General features: G+C 50.7%; 1 protein-coding gene across 1 annotated transcript in view; it reads right to left on the bottom strand.

The window, feature by feature from the left end:
• The window catches only part of RUVBL1 (RuvB like AAA ATPase 1), a 396,640-nt gene extending 379,773 nt beyond the window's left edge, over positions 1-16,867 (bottom strand). The window contains exons 1-2 of the mRNA XM_069643365.1: positions 16,508-16,867; positions 13,596-13,682 (exon numbers count right to left, since the gene is read on the bottom strand). Coding sequence (XP_069499466.1) covers positions 13,596-13,682; positions 16,508-16,651 — 231 coding nt within the window. The 5' untranslated portion in view covers positions 16,652-16,867. The remainder of the gene's footprint in view (positions 1-13,595; positions 13,683-16,507) is intronic.
• Positions 16,868-17,665: the final 798 nt, after the last annotated feature.

The following is a 17,665-nucleotide window of genomic DNA, read 5'->3' as shown; positions in this document are numbered from 1 at the left end:
TAGTTTGCTCATCGACTTCCTTTTTCCTGGATTTGTCTGTTAGTGTCTTCTCTTGTACTGTTTGCAGCCCCTTTGTACAGAGCTTGTCGGTTGGTTTCCGTCAGGCAACCTCTGCCCCTTCCCTCGTCTTGTTTCTGCGTTACAGACACCCATAGCTGTTGTTCCAAGCCATGAGCAAACAGCGTGGGCCTCTGTTATAGCAAACTGTGCAGAAGGCTAGAGTTTTTCCTAAGGTCCGTGGAATACTCTTTTCCTATATCTGCATACACCCCAAGAGGGAATCCAAACTGTTGTACCTTATTCCCTTGCTACACTTGCCTATTCTTTGTTCTCTTTTACTTTCAGCCATCTGTGTGTGTGTACTTATCTGTCCATCTTACTCCGGCACAACTACACAAACCCTTCCTGGGTGTCCGGTGCCACTCTTAACAGAGTGCCATCCCTTGACAGGCTCCCTTGTGCTGTGGGCTGGCTGCGGGTATGGTCATGGGTGATGGGGGGGGCTCCCTTGTGGTGTGGGCTGGCTGCGGGTATGGTCATGGGTGATGGGGGGCTCCCTTGTGGTGTGGGCGGGCTGCGGGTACGATCACGGGTGATGGGGGGTTCCCTTGTGGGGTGGGCTGCCTGCGGGTATGGTCCCATGTGGGCTGCCTGCGGGGTATGGTCACGGGTGATGGGGGCTCCCTTGTGGGGTGGGCTGCCTGCGGGGTATGGTCACGGGTGATGGGGGTTCCTTTGTGGTGTGGGCTGCCTGCGGGGTATGGTCACGGGTGTTGGGGTGCTCCCTTGTGGTGAGAGCTGGCTGTGGGGTATTCGTCTTATGGGGCTGCCGGCAGGGTATGGTCACAGGTGATGGGGGCTCCCTTGTGGTGTGGGCTGCCTGCGGGATATGGTCACGGATGATGGGGGGGGGGCTCCCTTGTGGTGTGGGCTGCCTGCGGGGTACAGTCTCATGTGGGCTGCCGGCGGGGTATGGTCACAGGTGATGGGGGCTCCCTTGTGGTGTGGGCGGCCTGCGGGTACGGTCATGGGTGATGGTGTTTTCCCTTGAGGTGTGGGCTGGCTGCGGGTATGGTCATGGGTGATGGGGGGCTCCCTTGTGGTGTGGGCCGGTAGCCCGCAGGCGGCCCACACCACAAGGGAGCCCCCCCATCACCCGAGACCATACCCCACAGTCAGCCCACACCACAAAGGAGCCTCCTCCACTCCCCCTTACCCATGACCATACACCACAGGCAGGCTACGACTCATGTCCCTCCCACCCCCGCCAGTGACGGAAACCTGCAGGCAGGCCCCGACGTATGTCCCCCCACCAAACACCCAACATGCAATCATGTATCAAATGTGCACCGAAATGCAACCACACGCTGCCCCCCCCCACAGTGCAACTCACTACTCCCCAGTACCTGCCCCATGGCATGTGAATGACAAATGCACACATGCATGTTTGCAAACACATGACCAACATCGCTCACCAGCAGGGACACGTAACAGAGCCCATGAAGAGTGTGACACATGCACCAAACCATTGAGAGCAGACACCACTTTGATTGGGATGAATAAAAATGTATTAAGAACAAAAAACCACACCAACTGAAACATAACCTTGAAAATGAAAGTAATACCAATGAAAACGAAATCCAAAACAAAAATAAAAAAGTGATATTAAAAAATGAGAATCTCCAAAAAGTGGTACATGTTCAATGTTTGTCCTCCAAAGGAAAATCAAAATCATAATAAAAAAACGTTCCTACATGGTGAAAAAAAAAAAAAAAAATTAAAAAGATGTCCAACTATGTACAAGTCTGAAGGGTCCATGATCCCAAAACCCAAATAAACATCCTTAAAAACTATTAACAAAATGTGGAGCAAAGTTCATTATCTCCAAATAATTAAATAAAAAAAAGGAAACCTACCACTAAATAACTAGGTATAAAGGTAGCGGGCGAGTCCTACGACTCCCCATTTTCCCCAAGGGTTTCGGCCAGGGCATCATCGAACTCGGCGTCAATATCCCACAGGCGGGCCAGTGTGCCTTCCTCGAGGGCCCGTAGGGACTCAATCGTGCTCCTCACAATCTCCCTGCGAGTCTCCTTGAGGAACTCCGCCTCTCTGCCCGACGCAGGATGTTCCCCGCCCTGGCCATGGCGAGTCGTGCCTCCCGTGCCCGCTGCCGCTCTGCACCGATCTGCTGGCCCACTTGCCGCAACACTGAAGACATCCTTGGGCTAAAGGTCCACCTCTCCCTACTGCCCGATACCTGCCCCTCTGAACCCCTAGGTCGAGCCTGCTGCTGCCATTGAGCCCTGTGCCTCCAGGACGGCCTGCGGGATGACGACAACCCCCAGGGCAGTCGTGCATGTGCCCTTCTGCACGGTGCCTACACAACCTCCATTGCCACTGTTCCTAGGGCGACCACCTCTGCTGAACCTCCAACTCCACACTGTGGCAGGGATGTGGTCTCCACCAGTCTGACCGCCGTGGTTGGGACAGGTCCACAGGGGGCCCTGGTGGCATCTGGGCCGGAAGACGGCAGGGAGGATGACTGGTGCTTAGTGGAGGAAGAGGAGGGGGGTGGGGTGGCAGCAGTGCCCAACACACATATCAAGCTCGCGACAATGAGCTGAGCTAGCCAGGTCAAGAGGGCCCAGACTTCTTAGTGATGACGTGCAAGCACCTGACAGGAAGCATGCACATTATCACGAAGGGCGCCTGTGCGCCTCGCCATCCCGGCTAGCATGGGCTTCACCCTGTCACGAATTGCCTGGTCCGCAAGTAGTGAAAGGTCAGTTACCGTGGACTCAGCCGCTACCTGCGGACGGGTCTGGCCTGAGGCATGCCCGCAGGTGCATTCTGATGCAGGCACAGTTTCAGGGACAGTATTAGGCACAGGCCCTTCTACGGTGACCTGCACTGCCTCTTGCCCCTGGACTGCACCAGTTGCACCTGCCTCAACACCCCTGCTAGGCCCCATGTGCTGGTTTGATGCGGCCTCCTCTTCCACCACCAACCTGGATGACTCCGAACCATCTTCCGCATCAGATTGCCCCTTTAGGGGTTCACCTGTCCCCCCCGTTGTCAAAGAGCCCACGTCCAACTTCACCTTCTTGGGCCTCCCCTCAGCAGCTGCAGCCTTAGTTGTGGATGCAGCACCAGTCTCCTCGCTCCCGGAAGATGTAACCTGGGAGGATGACTGGGCCTTGCATCTCCACCTGGTGGAGGCATCCCTGCAGCGGTGCTCCGCGGGGCCGTCTCCGCCCTCTTCCTCCATCGCCGCTGCGGATACGGAGACATTGAACACAGGCATCAGTGTACCAAACAAATATGTGCTTGACACAAAGCAAATGCACAAGAGTGGCACTGTCAAACGTCACAATCATCATCACTCTCCACAACACACAGGTTAGTGCAAGCAACAAACATGCACGCCACGAGCAACAAACATTAGCATCCATGTACAAGGCACTGCGGGCACATCAGAAGAGGGGCTGAACCTCACATGTATCATATAACAGGCACATTACATGCACACGCATCACCCGACAGTCATGCATCCATGTAGACCTCCCATCATGGCGCACTTGTGGACAACTGGGCCGCACGAGTCAATCACGCATCAAGATGCACATGCGTCATGCATCCATGGGGTTGGCCAAACACTCACCACTCATACACACACACACGTACATGAAGGCGACATAAGCATCCATGTCTCACCACTCTCGCATGGCCAAGTCCATACACAGGCATGCAAACATGTGTGCGTCAGCACATGCTGGTGCACATCATGCATTGCAACACAGACACCATTGATGTGGAACACGCTTGATTGGACTCACATGCAGCACTGTCATGGACATGCACACATACATCTGTACATGAGGCATGCCAAACAAGGCCAAGGTGCCCACTCCATCCACACCTCAACATGCACTATGCTGGACAAGAACACATGGACACTTACCACTCAACTCCGGACGGAGTTGCATCTCTAAGACCTGGGTGTGCAGCGCTCCAGGACCCTCATCCGATTGTTGGTCAACCGGCCCTGGCGCCCCACTCCATCACCAGACGCAACAAGCCTTTTTGAGGGTCCTGGACCTGAAGTCTTCCCAGCGCTTCAGTACATATTTATAGTCACGGGGTGCCACCCCCTCCACGTTGATGGCACCCACAATGTCTGCCCAGATCTTACTCTGTCCTTCCTTGTCGAGTCGCAATGGTCCAGGGAAGGGGGCATCATAATGCCCCATGGCTTTCTCCTCCAGGATGCCAATTTCATTGCAAGAGAAGCTGGCAGCTCTCTGCGTCTCTGCCGGGGGGTTGCCACTTGCCCAGATGTTGCTTGGTCCGACATGGCAACCCCCGAGGCAGATGTGGGTGGGCAACCGGGTACTGGGGCTGGGCTGTGGAGCGATGGAAAGACAGTCAGTCTTCTGGGTCAGGAGAGGTGGTCTCAGCAACAGGATTTCTGGCAATGGCTGATGTGCAGGCACCAAATTGCAGGCCATGTGGGCAGCAGGCACAGAGTGGGCTGGCAGCAGCAGATGGCTCATAGGAGGCAGCTCGGGGCATCTGAGGCAGATAAATGGTCTTGTGGGCAAGAGCGTGGGTCTTCCGTGTGCTTTAGCGTGGCCAGCCGGATGCAGAGTGACTCTGCCCATGCGGAAACAGCACGTTAGCGTGTAATCAGAGGAAAGGACCTAAGTATGCAAGTTACGTGACACATGTGGAACGTTGCCGCTCAGTACGGGTAAAAGGTCCGCGTAGGAAGCCAGTGCACTGTTTGTGCTTTTCGTGTGGACCGACGCGCGAGATTCTTCTTGTGGGTTCACACGCGATTTGCTCACTACAGCGGCAGTGCTTACTTCTTTTGGCGGGGGAGTTGCCGACGCGCATGTATTGTTCATAATTTTCCAGGCAGACGGGGAGTCGCGTGCGTATTTTTCCCCACTGTGGTTGCCCGTGTGTGTCGCGTACCCCATTTGAGGTCATAGTAGGCTGCGTATTCACGCGTATGCATATTTTTGCTTTTCTGGGTGCCACAGCGTACTGCGGGACGTTAATTCCACACATGTGGGCTACCGAGGGTTTGCGTGCATGTTTTGGGGGTGCCTGAGCATTGCGTGACCCGTCATTTTTCCCCAGGGGTCACAGACAGCCTTGGAGGGGTACGTTTTCCATCAGATACCCTGCCCCCTTCACCCCAATTGCCCAGGACAATTGTTTGCACCTCCCATTCGCACGAGTACATCAGTGCCATGACTGGGAGGCCAAGAAGGGGTAAGGGAGGCAAAGCTGGGCGACCTCCCAGAGGTGGCCGCGGTGGGCAACGTGGGCAGGGTAGCCCACAAGGGAAGTGTGTCCAGGCCCATTCAGGGACAGCTATGCCCCCACCACAGCAGGTCAGGGAGATGCAGCTGCAGCTGACATCACCCCAGCTCAGGGCCTGCTAGCCCGGCCCGGATTCGTCACGGAACAGGTACGGGATGACTCACAGGCAGACTTCCGTGTCAGGAAGTCCAAGCCACATGTGGTGGTGAAAGTTACTGTCACCAGGCCACGTGGATCTGGGGCAGCAATGTCATCTGCTGTTCCCCCGAGCAGCCATGGTGTGGAAGATGCAGGGGCAGCTGCAGCTGACACCACCCCGGCTCTGAGCCACCCAGCTGGGACTGTGTTGGTCCCGGCCCTTCACACCAAGGCTGTTGTGGCGCTGGGTCCTGCCGACAGCACCCAGCAGCCAATGCCTGCAGTCAGACCTTCGGTCGTCATGCCATTGCCTGCCTCCAGTGGCCAGTCCACCTGCGCTTCAGCCCATACTGACGGAGCGGAAGAAGCCACTCAGGATCCGCACCACCTCCCAAGACGAAGAAGCGTGCTCTTGCGGAACAGGCTTGGACCCCAGACACGGCTCAGGCCTCCAACACGTCAAGGAAGCGGAGTTTCAATGAAGTGGAACTGGACGCACTTGTGGGCTACGTATCGGAACGCGGCCGTAACATGCTGGTGATGGCAGGGTTCAAAACTACGCCTGCTCAGCATAGGGCCCACTAGCAGTGCATCGCAGGCAGTATTAGTGCCTTGGGATGTGAGAGGTGCACAGCTGATGATTGCTCAAATTCGTTGGAATGACCTCCGACGCTAAGCAAATGCCAAGCAGGCTTCTTATTACACCTCTACTCTGGTGACTGGCAGTGGGTCACCACCAGAGGACGATGAACTCACTGAACATGAGGCTAATCGCTGGAGCGTTCATTACAGAGGGTCAGATCCAAGGTGTGGGAGGACTCCGGGATTATGAGACGGTGTCCAGTGAGTGTTCATGTGTGTGTGTGCGCGCAGGCTATGTGTATTTTGCTTGGGTGATGTGTTGTGATTAACTGCCAGTTCAGGTCATGTAGTCATGAATGCCATGTGTGACCCATGCAATGCTTGACTGATACGTGCTTGTTGTGCCGCAGACTGCATATAGACCATGTGCTGCACACAGAGAGAATCCTCATCACCACACCTGCACCCTCATTCCATGTCAATCACAGGCCAGCCTCTCTTGACCATATTCTTGCTCCAAAATATGTTTGCAGATAGCCTGCAATGATCTTCCACTGCCCACTCTGCCTCTATCGTCACATGACTGACGTCTTTGTGAGGTCACCCTGCAAGCTGATCCTCCTCAGAGGCATCCTTCCTTGCCTCGCTATCCCCCCAGCAGCTCACTGTCTCCATGGGACTGGTGATTCCCATGGCGGACTACTGCAACAGCATGTTCCCAAATTACTGTGAATATACACTCTTCACTCTGCAACTGTGGCAGACATGGACTGTGTGGGACATCCTTTGGCCTTGATGCAGGGTCTCTCACTCTGACTGTGCTGACGGAAGGAAGCCCCTATGGGTCCGGCCCAAGCTCCTCATTCGACTCCATCTCCGGTATTTCCTCCTTCTCATGGTATTTGATCATACCTTTCCTGCTCACTCAGGGTCAGTTGATCGTCATCACCATTTGTTTGGGGTTCTCGTCTGTGTCGAGCGGATGTCTCCCTCTGGTACAGCCTCCTGCCTCTATGCATCCGGTGTTGTGGGTTCTCTGGATCTGGGGGCACTTCTGATGCTTCTTCATGTGTTGTGCTTTCTGTCCTCTCCCCTGCTGTAGTCCCAGATGACTGAGAATGCAATTGACACCTGCCCACACTGTCTGCTGCAACAGGGTACTCCGAGTGACCATTTTGACACATGCACTGCCTACAAGCCATCCCCCGGCCCTGGGGTTGAGGTTCACTATCCCTACAACCCACTGCCAACACTTTGCACATGATGACTGCACTTGCCCTTACACTGCCATCATAACACGACATTGAAATTACTGCTTTTGTCTTTTTGTTGATAGTTGAGGCCCTACACATGTACTGCACTGCACCCACACACTTCTGAGCCCTGTTTCACCCTTCAACATGCCTATTCACTTGTGTGATGTTTAAGTGACCTAGCATTAATGTATCCATGTGCCTCCCTTCACTGTATTTCAACACCCTAGCGTTGTTGCATCCTGTGACATGTGTTTTCGTACTGTCTGGTGACCATGCATTTTACATGGATCACAGACAGTAGTATTTCACTCCCATCTGGGGCTGGTTCACAGTTCTGCCATGGCTATGCTACGTGCCATCTGTGTGTTGCCATCTGTCATGTTTGTTGAAGGTCCATGCCAGTCACAGGCTTGTGTGCGATGCAGGTGCTATGCACCATGCAGCACATGTGTTGTTTTGCCATTTAACACTCACCCAGGTCCTCCTTTCAGGGTCCCCTTCCACTTCATTGCCACTGCGTGCATGCCCGAGTTTGTTTCAAGTGTGAGATATCTGCTTCATGGGTTGGATGTCAACATTGTAATACCTATGTGTGTGGCCTATGCTGTTAACATGTGTGGTCATGTCTTCTTTTTGATTTTGTACAGGTGATGAGGCACTGGAAGCAGTGGAGGAGGAGATGGCGTCTTCAGAGTCCCAACCAGGCACCAGTGGAGGCCGTGGGGTGGTAGCGCAAGAAAATCCTTTGGTGCTACAGACCATCTTGGCCAGGGGTTTCTCCGCGTACACCACTGAGGATCTCTATGCCTCTGGTGCGGAATCGGATACTGAACCATATGTCCTGTCGCAGGTGAGCGATTCTGGCATGGATGCTGTTTTGTCCGACACACCTGCAATGGGGGTAGACCGCTCAAGGGTCCATTCAGTGTTGGTATGTCCGCCTGTGGCGGTTACGGATGCAAGGTTACACTCCACACTATTTTCTCCTGTTCCTGGGGCAGTAGATCAAAAGGAGGAATGCAGTCCTGCAGCGCCAGCACAGCAAGGACCACGTCTCCTTGGGGCCTGACAGGTGTGGTGTCCGGCAACGCGGTGGCCGTGCGCCACCAGGTAATACTGTGTGGGAGAATTCCATGTATGCCATTGCACAGCAACAGGGGGCATCATGTGAGATGGCTCAGGCCGTGGAAAGGGTGGCCACTTCCATTCTCCCACCCGAAAGGCAGGTGGAGCTCCAGCAGCAGGCAATGCGGGCCACGTGTCACTCACACAGGCAGGACATGTTGGCCGCCAACAGGGACCGATGGGCTGAACTTGGGGCTCTGCGCACAGCCATGGCTGCAGAGGCACAGGCCCACAGGGATGCCCTGAGAGAAGAGAACACCTGCCTCAGAGCTACTCTGGGTGCACTTGAGATGGTCCACAGTAGACGGGATGAACAGCAGATGGAGCAGCTGACACAGAACATCTCGGCTGAGCTCCAGGCAAGCCGTGAGGAGACCCGTGTGTCACGGGAGGCCTTGTAGGCGGAAGTCCGTGCTACAAGTGATGTGCTGCATGGGGACCCGGACCATCATCCTGCAGAACCAGACCTTTCAGTCCTGCATGCTTGCTGCCATGGAGGAGCATGCCAGGGCTATGCATGGTCAGCCTCCCATACCACGCACACCTTCTCATATTGCACCAGGGGGTGACGACAAGCGACGACAGTACTACTACAGGCTAGCCGTGCAGGCCATGAGTCCATGGAGTTTTGTTTTATTCTCAACATGCATGCATGTGGGTGTTGAGGTGCACCCTGCACCTCCTCCCTCCTGGGTGGTGTCCCTCCCCCCCACCCCTCTGTTCAACCACGGCCATTTTTTATTTTATGTTTTGTCTGTTGTGCATTCATGTAACAGTGTGTTGCTTTGTGTGACATCCGAAGGCATCCACTGTGTGTTCCGGCTGGGCCCATACAGGCTTGTCACGTCTTTGAGGCTTGGGGTCCAGACACATATGCCACTCCTGCTTCCCCTTTCCATGGGCTTGCAAGGAGGGCACTGTGTGACATTAACTTACACAGAGGCATTGGGCTTCCATCAGTTATGTGACCAGTCTGAAGTCCAAACTGTATATAAACCCCTAGTGGGGATTCATGGCGGTTTCACCAGTGCATGATTGACATGCATTTTCATTTGTATATTGCTAATTGTGCATGTTTAAATGTTACATCTTCATGTATTAACTTGCCAGTCTCCATTGTTGATGCACTTCATGCTGTATGTGGTACCCTGCCACATTTAGGTAGTAGCGACAGACTCAGGATGGGAGGGGTCCATGTGGTGGCTTTGTCACATTCAGACACTTGTGGTACTGTGATTGGTCACTGTGTGACGTTGTCACTGTTGGGTCCTGGGTTCATGATACGTTATGCTGGTAAATATATGTTCATGTGCACGGTTTGATTTTGATGTGTCAGAGGGAATTGTCTCTGGCCTGTTTCCATTTGTCACAGTGCACTTATGACAGTTGTGTCATGTGTTGTGCATTTCCTTTTGCTGTTTTCACATTGCATGCCATGGCGTGTCGGGCAGGTGACATGGGGTTTGGGAGGGTTTAGGTGACATACCACGATTTGGATGTGCTGTTTTCCAAGGAGGTAGTGGATTATGCACCATGAATGTGTGCCTTTTGGTCATACAGTATTGGGTTTAAGTAGCTAGGGATGCACACAATGTAGCACTTTCAAGGACACATTCTCAGGGTGGTAAGGTTGCGACAGTTGACTGTCCCTTTGTCATCATCGATTGTCACCTGGAATGTGGCAGGTCTGTGTGGACTCCACAGAGGTGGGATTTTAGGTAAAAAACTGAGCCACAAGCTGTGTACGGGCTGCCTCACCACGTGTCCGTTCCCCTCCCATGCGCAGTGGGCATGCATGTGGTTGCAGATGTGGGGGCTCCACCATGTACACCAGTACGCCCCGCTGTGTTGCAACTTTGGGCAGGACACATGCTGCAACAATGATCCTGCACACTACTGGGGGTGCATATAGTAGCTGTCCACCAGAGGGGTCAAGGGAGCGGAAACGTGACTTGAGCACTCCGAATGTGCACTCCACTATGGCCCTGGTTGCAATATGGGCTGGGTTGTATCTTACCTGGGGTGGTATGGTGGCGTTCTGTATTGGCGTCATCATATAGGTGCTCAAGAGGGTAGCCACTGTCCCCTGGGGTGGTGATAATGGTTGTCATTAGTTGGGTTTGTCTATTTGTCTGTGTGTGACATGCATGCATGTACAGAGGCATTTGTACTCACCAATGAGCCATGTGTTGCCATGCCTCTCAGCTTCCAGGTCCCGGTTTAAGGGTGACATTCTGAATATGAAACTATCATTGGTGGACCCTGGATAGTTTGCATAGACAGAGGGGATGATTCCCTTGGCATCGCATACAACCTGCACGTTGATGGAATGCCAGCGCTTGCAGTTGCGATAGATGTGATAAGTGGCCCTAGGTGGACTTAGGGCCACATGGGTGCAATCAATGGCACCAAGCACTTTGGGGAAGTGTGCCACCCCATAAAAGTCCTGGACCACGGTTTTCTGTGGGTGTTCTGGGCATGTATGTGCCTGCGGACTGAGGTGCAGTCATAATTGCCAACACCTGGTGTAGGCAGCGTGACTACGTGGGCTGTGAGACTCCACCAACTATGGCAGTTGTCTCCTGAAATGACCCAGTGGCCAAAAAATGCAGGACATTGAGCACCTTTTCCAAGGGGCTCAGTGCTTGGGAGCACATGGTGTGTGATGTGAGGTCATCCTCCCACTCAGTGACCAGGTCTAGGATGATATGAGGTTGAAACCTATACCTGCCATAGACCTGGTCATCAGGCATCCCAAAAAGGCTGGTCCTGGGTAAAATAAATGCGGGTCCTGGCTATCCTCCTCCTGCGGTGTCCCACGATCACTGCTGCGAGGAATGGTACATTCATCGTAGCTGTATACGCGCATTTGTTTGCGCACGCTTTTATGCATTGGCGCGCTGGGAGCTTCTGCCTACTTTGCCTGGCGTACGTGTTTCTGGGTTTGTGCGTCTTTTCCCACGCTCTGGTGAGCCCTGTTCGATTCCATGAATAAGTTTTGTTAGCATGCGTTGTGAGGATTTTACTGCGGTGCTTTGCCCGTAACGCCCACATTCGCGCGTGTTGTTCCCCATTTCACGTGTTCTGTCCCCGTTTTAGTTGTGTGCACCTTCATTGGCCTATCGCGCACAGCGTTCGTGATGTTGCAAGGACGTGTTGGACCCGCACGGATTTCGCACAGGTGTCAGGTAAGCCACGCGCAATGTGTTCCATGAATACGTATGTGCACGAAAACAGGCGCTTGCGCGCGTTTCACCCGTGTAAGCGCCTGTTTTGGGCACACATTTATTCCATGAATTACCCTGAAATTGTTACAGAAATCTAAAACAAGTTCAGACTTAAGCTAAACAGTTTCAACATGTTGAAACGCTTTTAGCATAGCTAGACTGATTAGTGCCAGATTTTTAAAAAGTAGCACAAACGGAAGGATGCAGAGAAGGCGCTCGTTTCATTTGCGATTTGTTAGAAATATGCAGGTCGCTTTATTCTCAAAGGTGACCTGCACATTAATTTCAGGAGGAGCTGGACTGTAGCACAAAGGTGCGCTGTCCAGCCTGGTTGCATACATCAGTGTCCGGAGGGCTCTCCCGTGACATGTATGAAAGGCTTCCAGAAACCATACAGCTACTGGGAGAGTTTTTCACAGGAAAGTGACTGACTCTTGAAAAGTTGAAAAATACCAGAAGCATTTCCATCGCTGTTGGGAGAGGTGCAGGGGAGTGGAGGGAGGGGGTTCGCAAGTATGACGGCGCAAGTATGACAGCTGCCGTTTAAACTGCGGCTCTCACCCTTAGGCAGGATCAGAAATGGCCCGGCCAAGATTTATGATTTCCCCTGCCCCCGTTAACAACAGCCGGAGGTGGATGATCCACTCATCTGATCATTTAAAAACCGCATCCCATTTGTGAACTTGGGATACGCAGTTAAATGTGAAGACACGCCCCTTTATTAGTGGAAAAGCGCATCTGATTGAGAGCATCAAATGCTCTATGTTAATCGGGCTGCTACTTTTTTGGCGCAAGTGTTGAGCAGCGCTAGGGAAAAGGGTAAAAAAGAAAAAAAAGAGCTACCGAATTTCTCACCAACATCCATGAACAGCCATTTCTAACATTTTGGAGGGTAGCTATGTTTATTTGAACTGGAATTCCTGGTTGAAGGCACCATCAATAAGAACAAGTTAGTGCAGGTGAAAACACTTCAATCAAAAAGGGTCAAATGTGCCTAGAAAATAGGTAAGTTAACTTGTTTGATATGGAGAAGCCTATAAACGTGTTAACAAGCCTCAAGTAAGGGGGGGTAAAAGATTTTAAGGAAAAGGCTATGGGGCGTCGGGCCTGCTCAGGACCACCCACCGAACCACTTCTGCCGTCTCCTCTTAGTTTCTGTTTTGTTAAATGGGCAGAAGACATTCATTTCCTGTAGCAATCGCTTTCTGCAAGTCCGTGACCTAAGGCCCAAAGCAAGACCTCTTTCTCTTTCCCCACTCTCCCACTCCATGTACTGGATGGAAGGGGGCCAACACCTCTGGGTCTACCTCTCTCAATCCGTCAAATACCAGAAGTGGAACAAAACGTGGCCCCACAAACCTTTACATCAAGCAACTTTAAAATGGTTACTGTTAGATACCGATGATGGGGTCAATTTAGTTACCATACAAAATGATGGACCTAGAGAGAATCTTGAAAGCCTGGCAATTGATTTTCCAAATGTTAGAGAGAAACCAGTAAGAATTATTGAAGACTTCGGGTTTGCTATTAAATGTTACAATCCATCATGGATCATAAATAAACATTAGGACACTTATATAAGATATGTAGAAGCACAAGGGGTCAGAAAACATACGTTTGTATCTCATGTGGAAGTTAGATTTGCAGAATTATATGTATTAACTCCTCGTTCTCCAGTGGGAGCTCTTGGTTACTTGTTAAAGTAGGATACCTAGGAGCTGCTTTCAGCTCCTGCTTATACAATATTGATGTTGATACATGCAATCTATTGGCAATAAACCCCGAGGTCTGACAGAAAAAAACGGATTATTTTGGGTAAAAATAAATACCCCTAAACAAAATAGGAGAATCTAATTCGTCATCTCCTATAGTTTGTTCCACTTTTTCTCGCCAAACAATGGAGATTTCTGGCAGCATGCAAAATAGCACATACCTTGCCAGTACCAGGTGGTCCTGCCAAAAGCACAGCTCGACCTGCCATTTTCTTGCTTCTTATGAGTTCCACTATGACACCACATGCCTAAAGGAAATCAACAATAAGAGAAACTCATTACAGACAAAACAGTTACATGTTAAACTGCAGTAAACAAAGGCATAGGAGAATGCTTAACCACCAACATCGAAGGGCAAGATTCCGATGGCCTTACTTTAGGAGCAGAAATCAAGCAAATGGGCTTGAAAAGCAAGCGAGCATTTACAGATATGTGCAGAACAACATGATAGGAGGATACGAGAGGGTGGGGGGGTAACAATCACATAGCACTGAGGTGCAAAGGAGAGGCAATGATGTGGCATAAACCCATGGGGATCACTCGAGGCACATTGAAAAGGAAATACACAGGGAGGTGCAAAGGTGGCCCTCAGATTGTACACAAGGAGCGAAGATTTGGTTGGGCGCCGTAGAGATGATGCGGCAGGGGGAGGGGTTAGGTAGCCTGACAGAGGGGGGGGGGGGGTGGACTGGGCAACCAAGAAATGAGTCCATAGGAGGAGGCACCGGGGTGGCATAATGGCAGGGCTCAGATGTCGCATGACGGTACAAAGGTGAAGAGTATGGAGGCAGCAGGGAGATGGCAGGAGTGAAGGGTACAGATGGCGCAACTGACACAGAAGTGGTGCAATCGAAGAGGGAACAAGGGGGTGAGGGGCACACCAGTGTCCCAATGGTTGGAAGCACAGAGGTCGGTTGCACAACAGAGGGGGCAGCACAGATTTGGTACAAAAAACGGGTCAACCGAGCTGGCACAACAGAGTTGAAATTAGTAGACGACAGAGGAAGGTACAGATAGTTGGCACTGCATGGGAGCACAGATGGCACCCTGGGGCACCGAGATGCCACCAGTTAGTTGGCACGGGTTGGGACACAGATGGCACCAAAGGAGGAGGGTGCAGAAACAGCACCAGTTTGTTGGAAGTGATGACACCACGAGGGCGGGGTACAGATTGCACCAGAGCTAAGGGGGGCACAGATATGGTATCACGGAGCCGGTTTTTTGAAAAAAGGGGTGAGGGGGGCCCTCTTTTTTTGTTAAAGGGGGCCTGAGTCATGAGGGTAAACTCACTGGACAGAGAACTGGGTGGACTCAGGCTACCTCTCCCTCTTAACACTTAGAGGTGTATTACACAACACATCTAACAGATTTTAAAAGATTAATCTGTATTTTAATTCAGTAGATCATCACTATTTTATGGTACCATAGTTTACTTTATTTTCCAAAAAAGGAAGACAATGTTTACCTTAAAAACACCCTTAATTAGGGTTATTTACATACTTTGTATATCTTATCGAACTAAACAATCAATAAGTTTAGTGCCCACGTCTTTTCATTATATTGTGCAATCATATAATGCCACTGCAGTATAACAACAGATAGTGTGAGGGTTAGTATTGGGTGAGAGTGTAGTTCTTATAACAATACACCCATCAAGTCGACACAACACATTTTGTGTTTCCAGCATTGAACATAAACGTTGTGTTGTTGTAGTTGTAATGTTCATATGCTTTCCTCAGGACTGGTATGCAGGAGGGGGCATTGAGTGGTGACTGGCTCATCCACACTTTGTCTTGGTTGAACAAATAACTATGGGTCAAACAAAATTAAAAATGAGTCACGATGTGTTGCAGATAAACTAAGATGGCAGCAACCTGAGTTATAGAACAGCTCCTTACCCTTGGCAGACGAGGTACGCCAGGACCCAAAAATCAGTCACAGACACGAAACACAAAAGCAATAAGAACAGGTATGTTTTCAACACACACATATCAGAAACGAGTCCTCACTTTTATGTAGATACACCTAATTTTTAATTTTGTTTGACCCATAGAGTCATTTGTTCAACCAAGACAAAGTGTGGATGAGCTAGTCACCACTCAATGCCCCCTCCTGTATACCAGTCCTGAGGAAGGCATATGAACATTAGAACTACAACAACACAACGTTTATGTTCAATGCTGGAAACACAAAATGTGTCCTGTCGACTTGATAGGTGTATTGTTTAAGGAACTACACTCTAAGTCACCCAATACTAACCCTCACACTATCTGTTGATATACTGCAGTGGCATTATATGATTGCACAATATAATGAAAAGACTTGGGCACTAAACTTACTGGTTGTTTAGTTCGATAAGATATACAAAGTATGTAAATAAGTCTAAGGATGTTTTTAAGGTAAAAATGGTCTTCCTTTTTTGGAAAATAAAGTAAAATATTGTACCATAAAATAGTGGTGATCGACAATGAAAATACAGATTAATCTTTTAAAATCTGTTAGATGTGTTGTGTAATACACCTATAAGCGTTTAGAGGGAGAGGTAGCCTGAGTCCACCCAATTCTCTATCATGGAGCGGGTGGCATGACATGGGGGGCGTAGAAACAGCACCACAGGAGGTGGTGCACAGAGGAAGTAGAGTGTGTCAAGCGATAGCACCATGGGGAAAGCACCATGGAGGGCACACGGGGTGGCACGGCGGGGGGGGGGGCATACCAGGATGGCACACAGGGGTGTGGCAGCATTGGGGTGGCGCCACAGACAGGGCAGGGGAACACAGATGGTACCAGTTAGTGGGCATGTTCTGTATGGGGCACCACAAATGGCACCACGGGGGCATAGAGATTGCACCAGGGGGAAGAGCCACAGAGATGGCACCATGGGTGTGGGGAGGCGGCGCACAGGGTGGGACTGGAGCATGGTGGCACCACGGAGTGGGGGGAATGGTGGTGGCACTACATTGGTGGGCACAGTGATGGCACCACAGGTATGGGGGCACAGTGGTCTCGACTTCTACCATGGCTTCCGCTGCCTGCCGACTCTTTGGTGCGCAGTCCTCTTACGGCCACTCACCTCTCGTGCTGTCTCCTGCCCGACTAGCCCCGCAGCCGCTTGCTTGGCCAGGCCGCTGTCCGCGTCCAGCCCCAACCCCTTCACGTGGCTGTGCGCAGCAATGCGCTGTGTCTTCGTGGTACTCTTTACCTCTTCGATCTTCATAGCTGGGGGTCTTAGAAGTACAAAATAAAAGCCGACAGGGTATGAGCTATAACCTATAACAGGAGGTGACCTGAACCGTGCGCGCTGACTGTAGACAAGACCTGTCACAACCTCAGGGTAGCATGGAAGCGGGAGCCAGGCTGTGTGCGGCGGGACCGGGCAAAGAAATCGAAGACAGACTGCTTGCGGAATGCTGCTAAGTTACCCGGCGAAGCTGCAGGCCATTTTGTGAAAGCGTGACGTTCTTATTATGGATCCAGCATAAATATATGTATACATTTTTATTTTATTTTTAGGTTAAATATTTGTGATGAACATCTATGCAACTTTTTACCTTGTTTTTTGTAGATTACTATTTAATGAATGTTACCGAAAAAATATTTGAGATATAACATATATTTTTCATGATTATTTATTACTTAAAGGTAGATAAAATCGTATATTATGGTCTTTTATATATTTGTTCAATGCTTTTCTTTAAAATATTTTATTTTCTCTCTGGATTTTGGCGACACTATCCACTGTAAGATGGCCGCTCCTTTACATTCTGTTCACCAATACTGGGCAATGAGCTAGCATTCGCTTAGTCTTTCTTTCAATGCCGTGAGTTTACATTGTGTGTTACCTAGGCTCCCGAAGCGTACCACTCAAGCACCTCCCCTTCACCCTTCTGAAAAGTATTCTAAATCTCCATATGTGTCTATCCTCTCTCCATCCATCTCAGCTTGGAATTAAAAAAAAAACGTGCATAACGAGTCTATAACAAGATAAAGAATTGTTGCACATAATTATTAAAAAAGCATTGACAACGCCACTAGTTTGTGCTTTTGCAGTTGTTCACTGTAATATACATAGGATTGAATTTGTGTTTCATGCTTGTCATCCATTGTAATAAAGTCTCTTATTAGTCATATGGGACACACAGACCAGCGGTGGAGACTGATGTTGATCCAGGTATGCTTTATTGATACAGTATATACAGTTCTAGTTTCTCTTAGGTATATACAGTAGTAT

The sequence above is a fragment of the Ambystoma mexicanum genome, chromosome 2p, assembly GCF_040938575.1.
Source record: "Ambystoma mexicanum isolate Mex_15411 chromosome 2p, UKY_AmexF1_1, whole genome shotgun sequence".
NCBI lineage: Eukaryota > Metazoa > Chordata > Amphibia > Caudata > Ambystomatidae > Ambystoma > Ambystoma mexicanum.
This window is presented reverse-complemented; position numbering and strand designations above follow the sequence as displayed.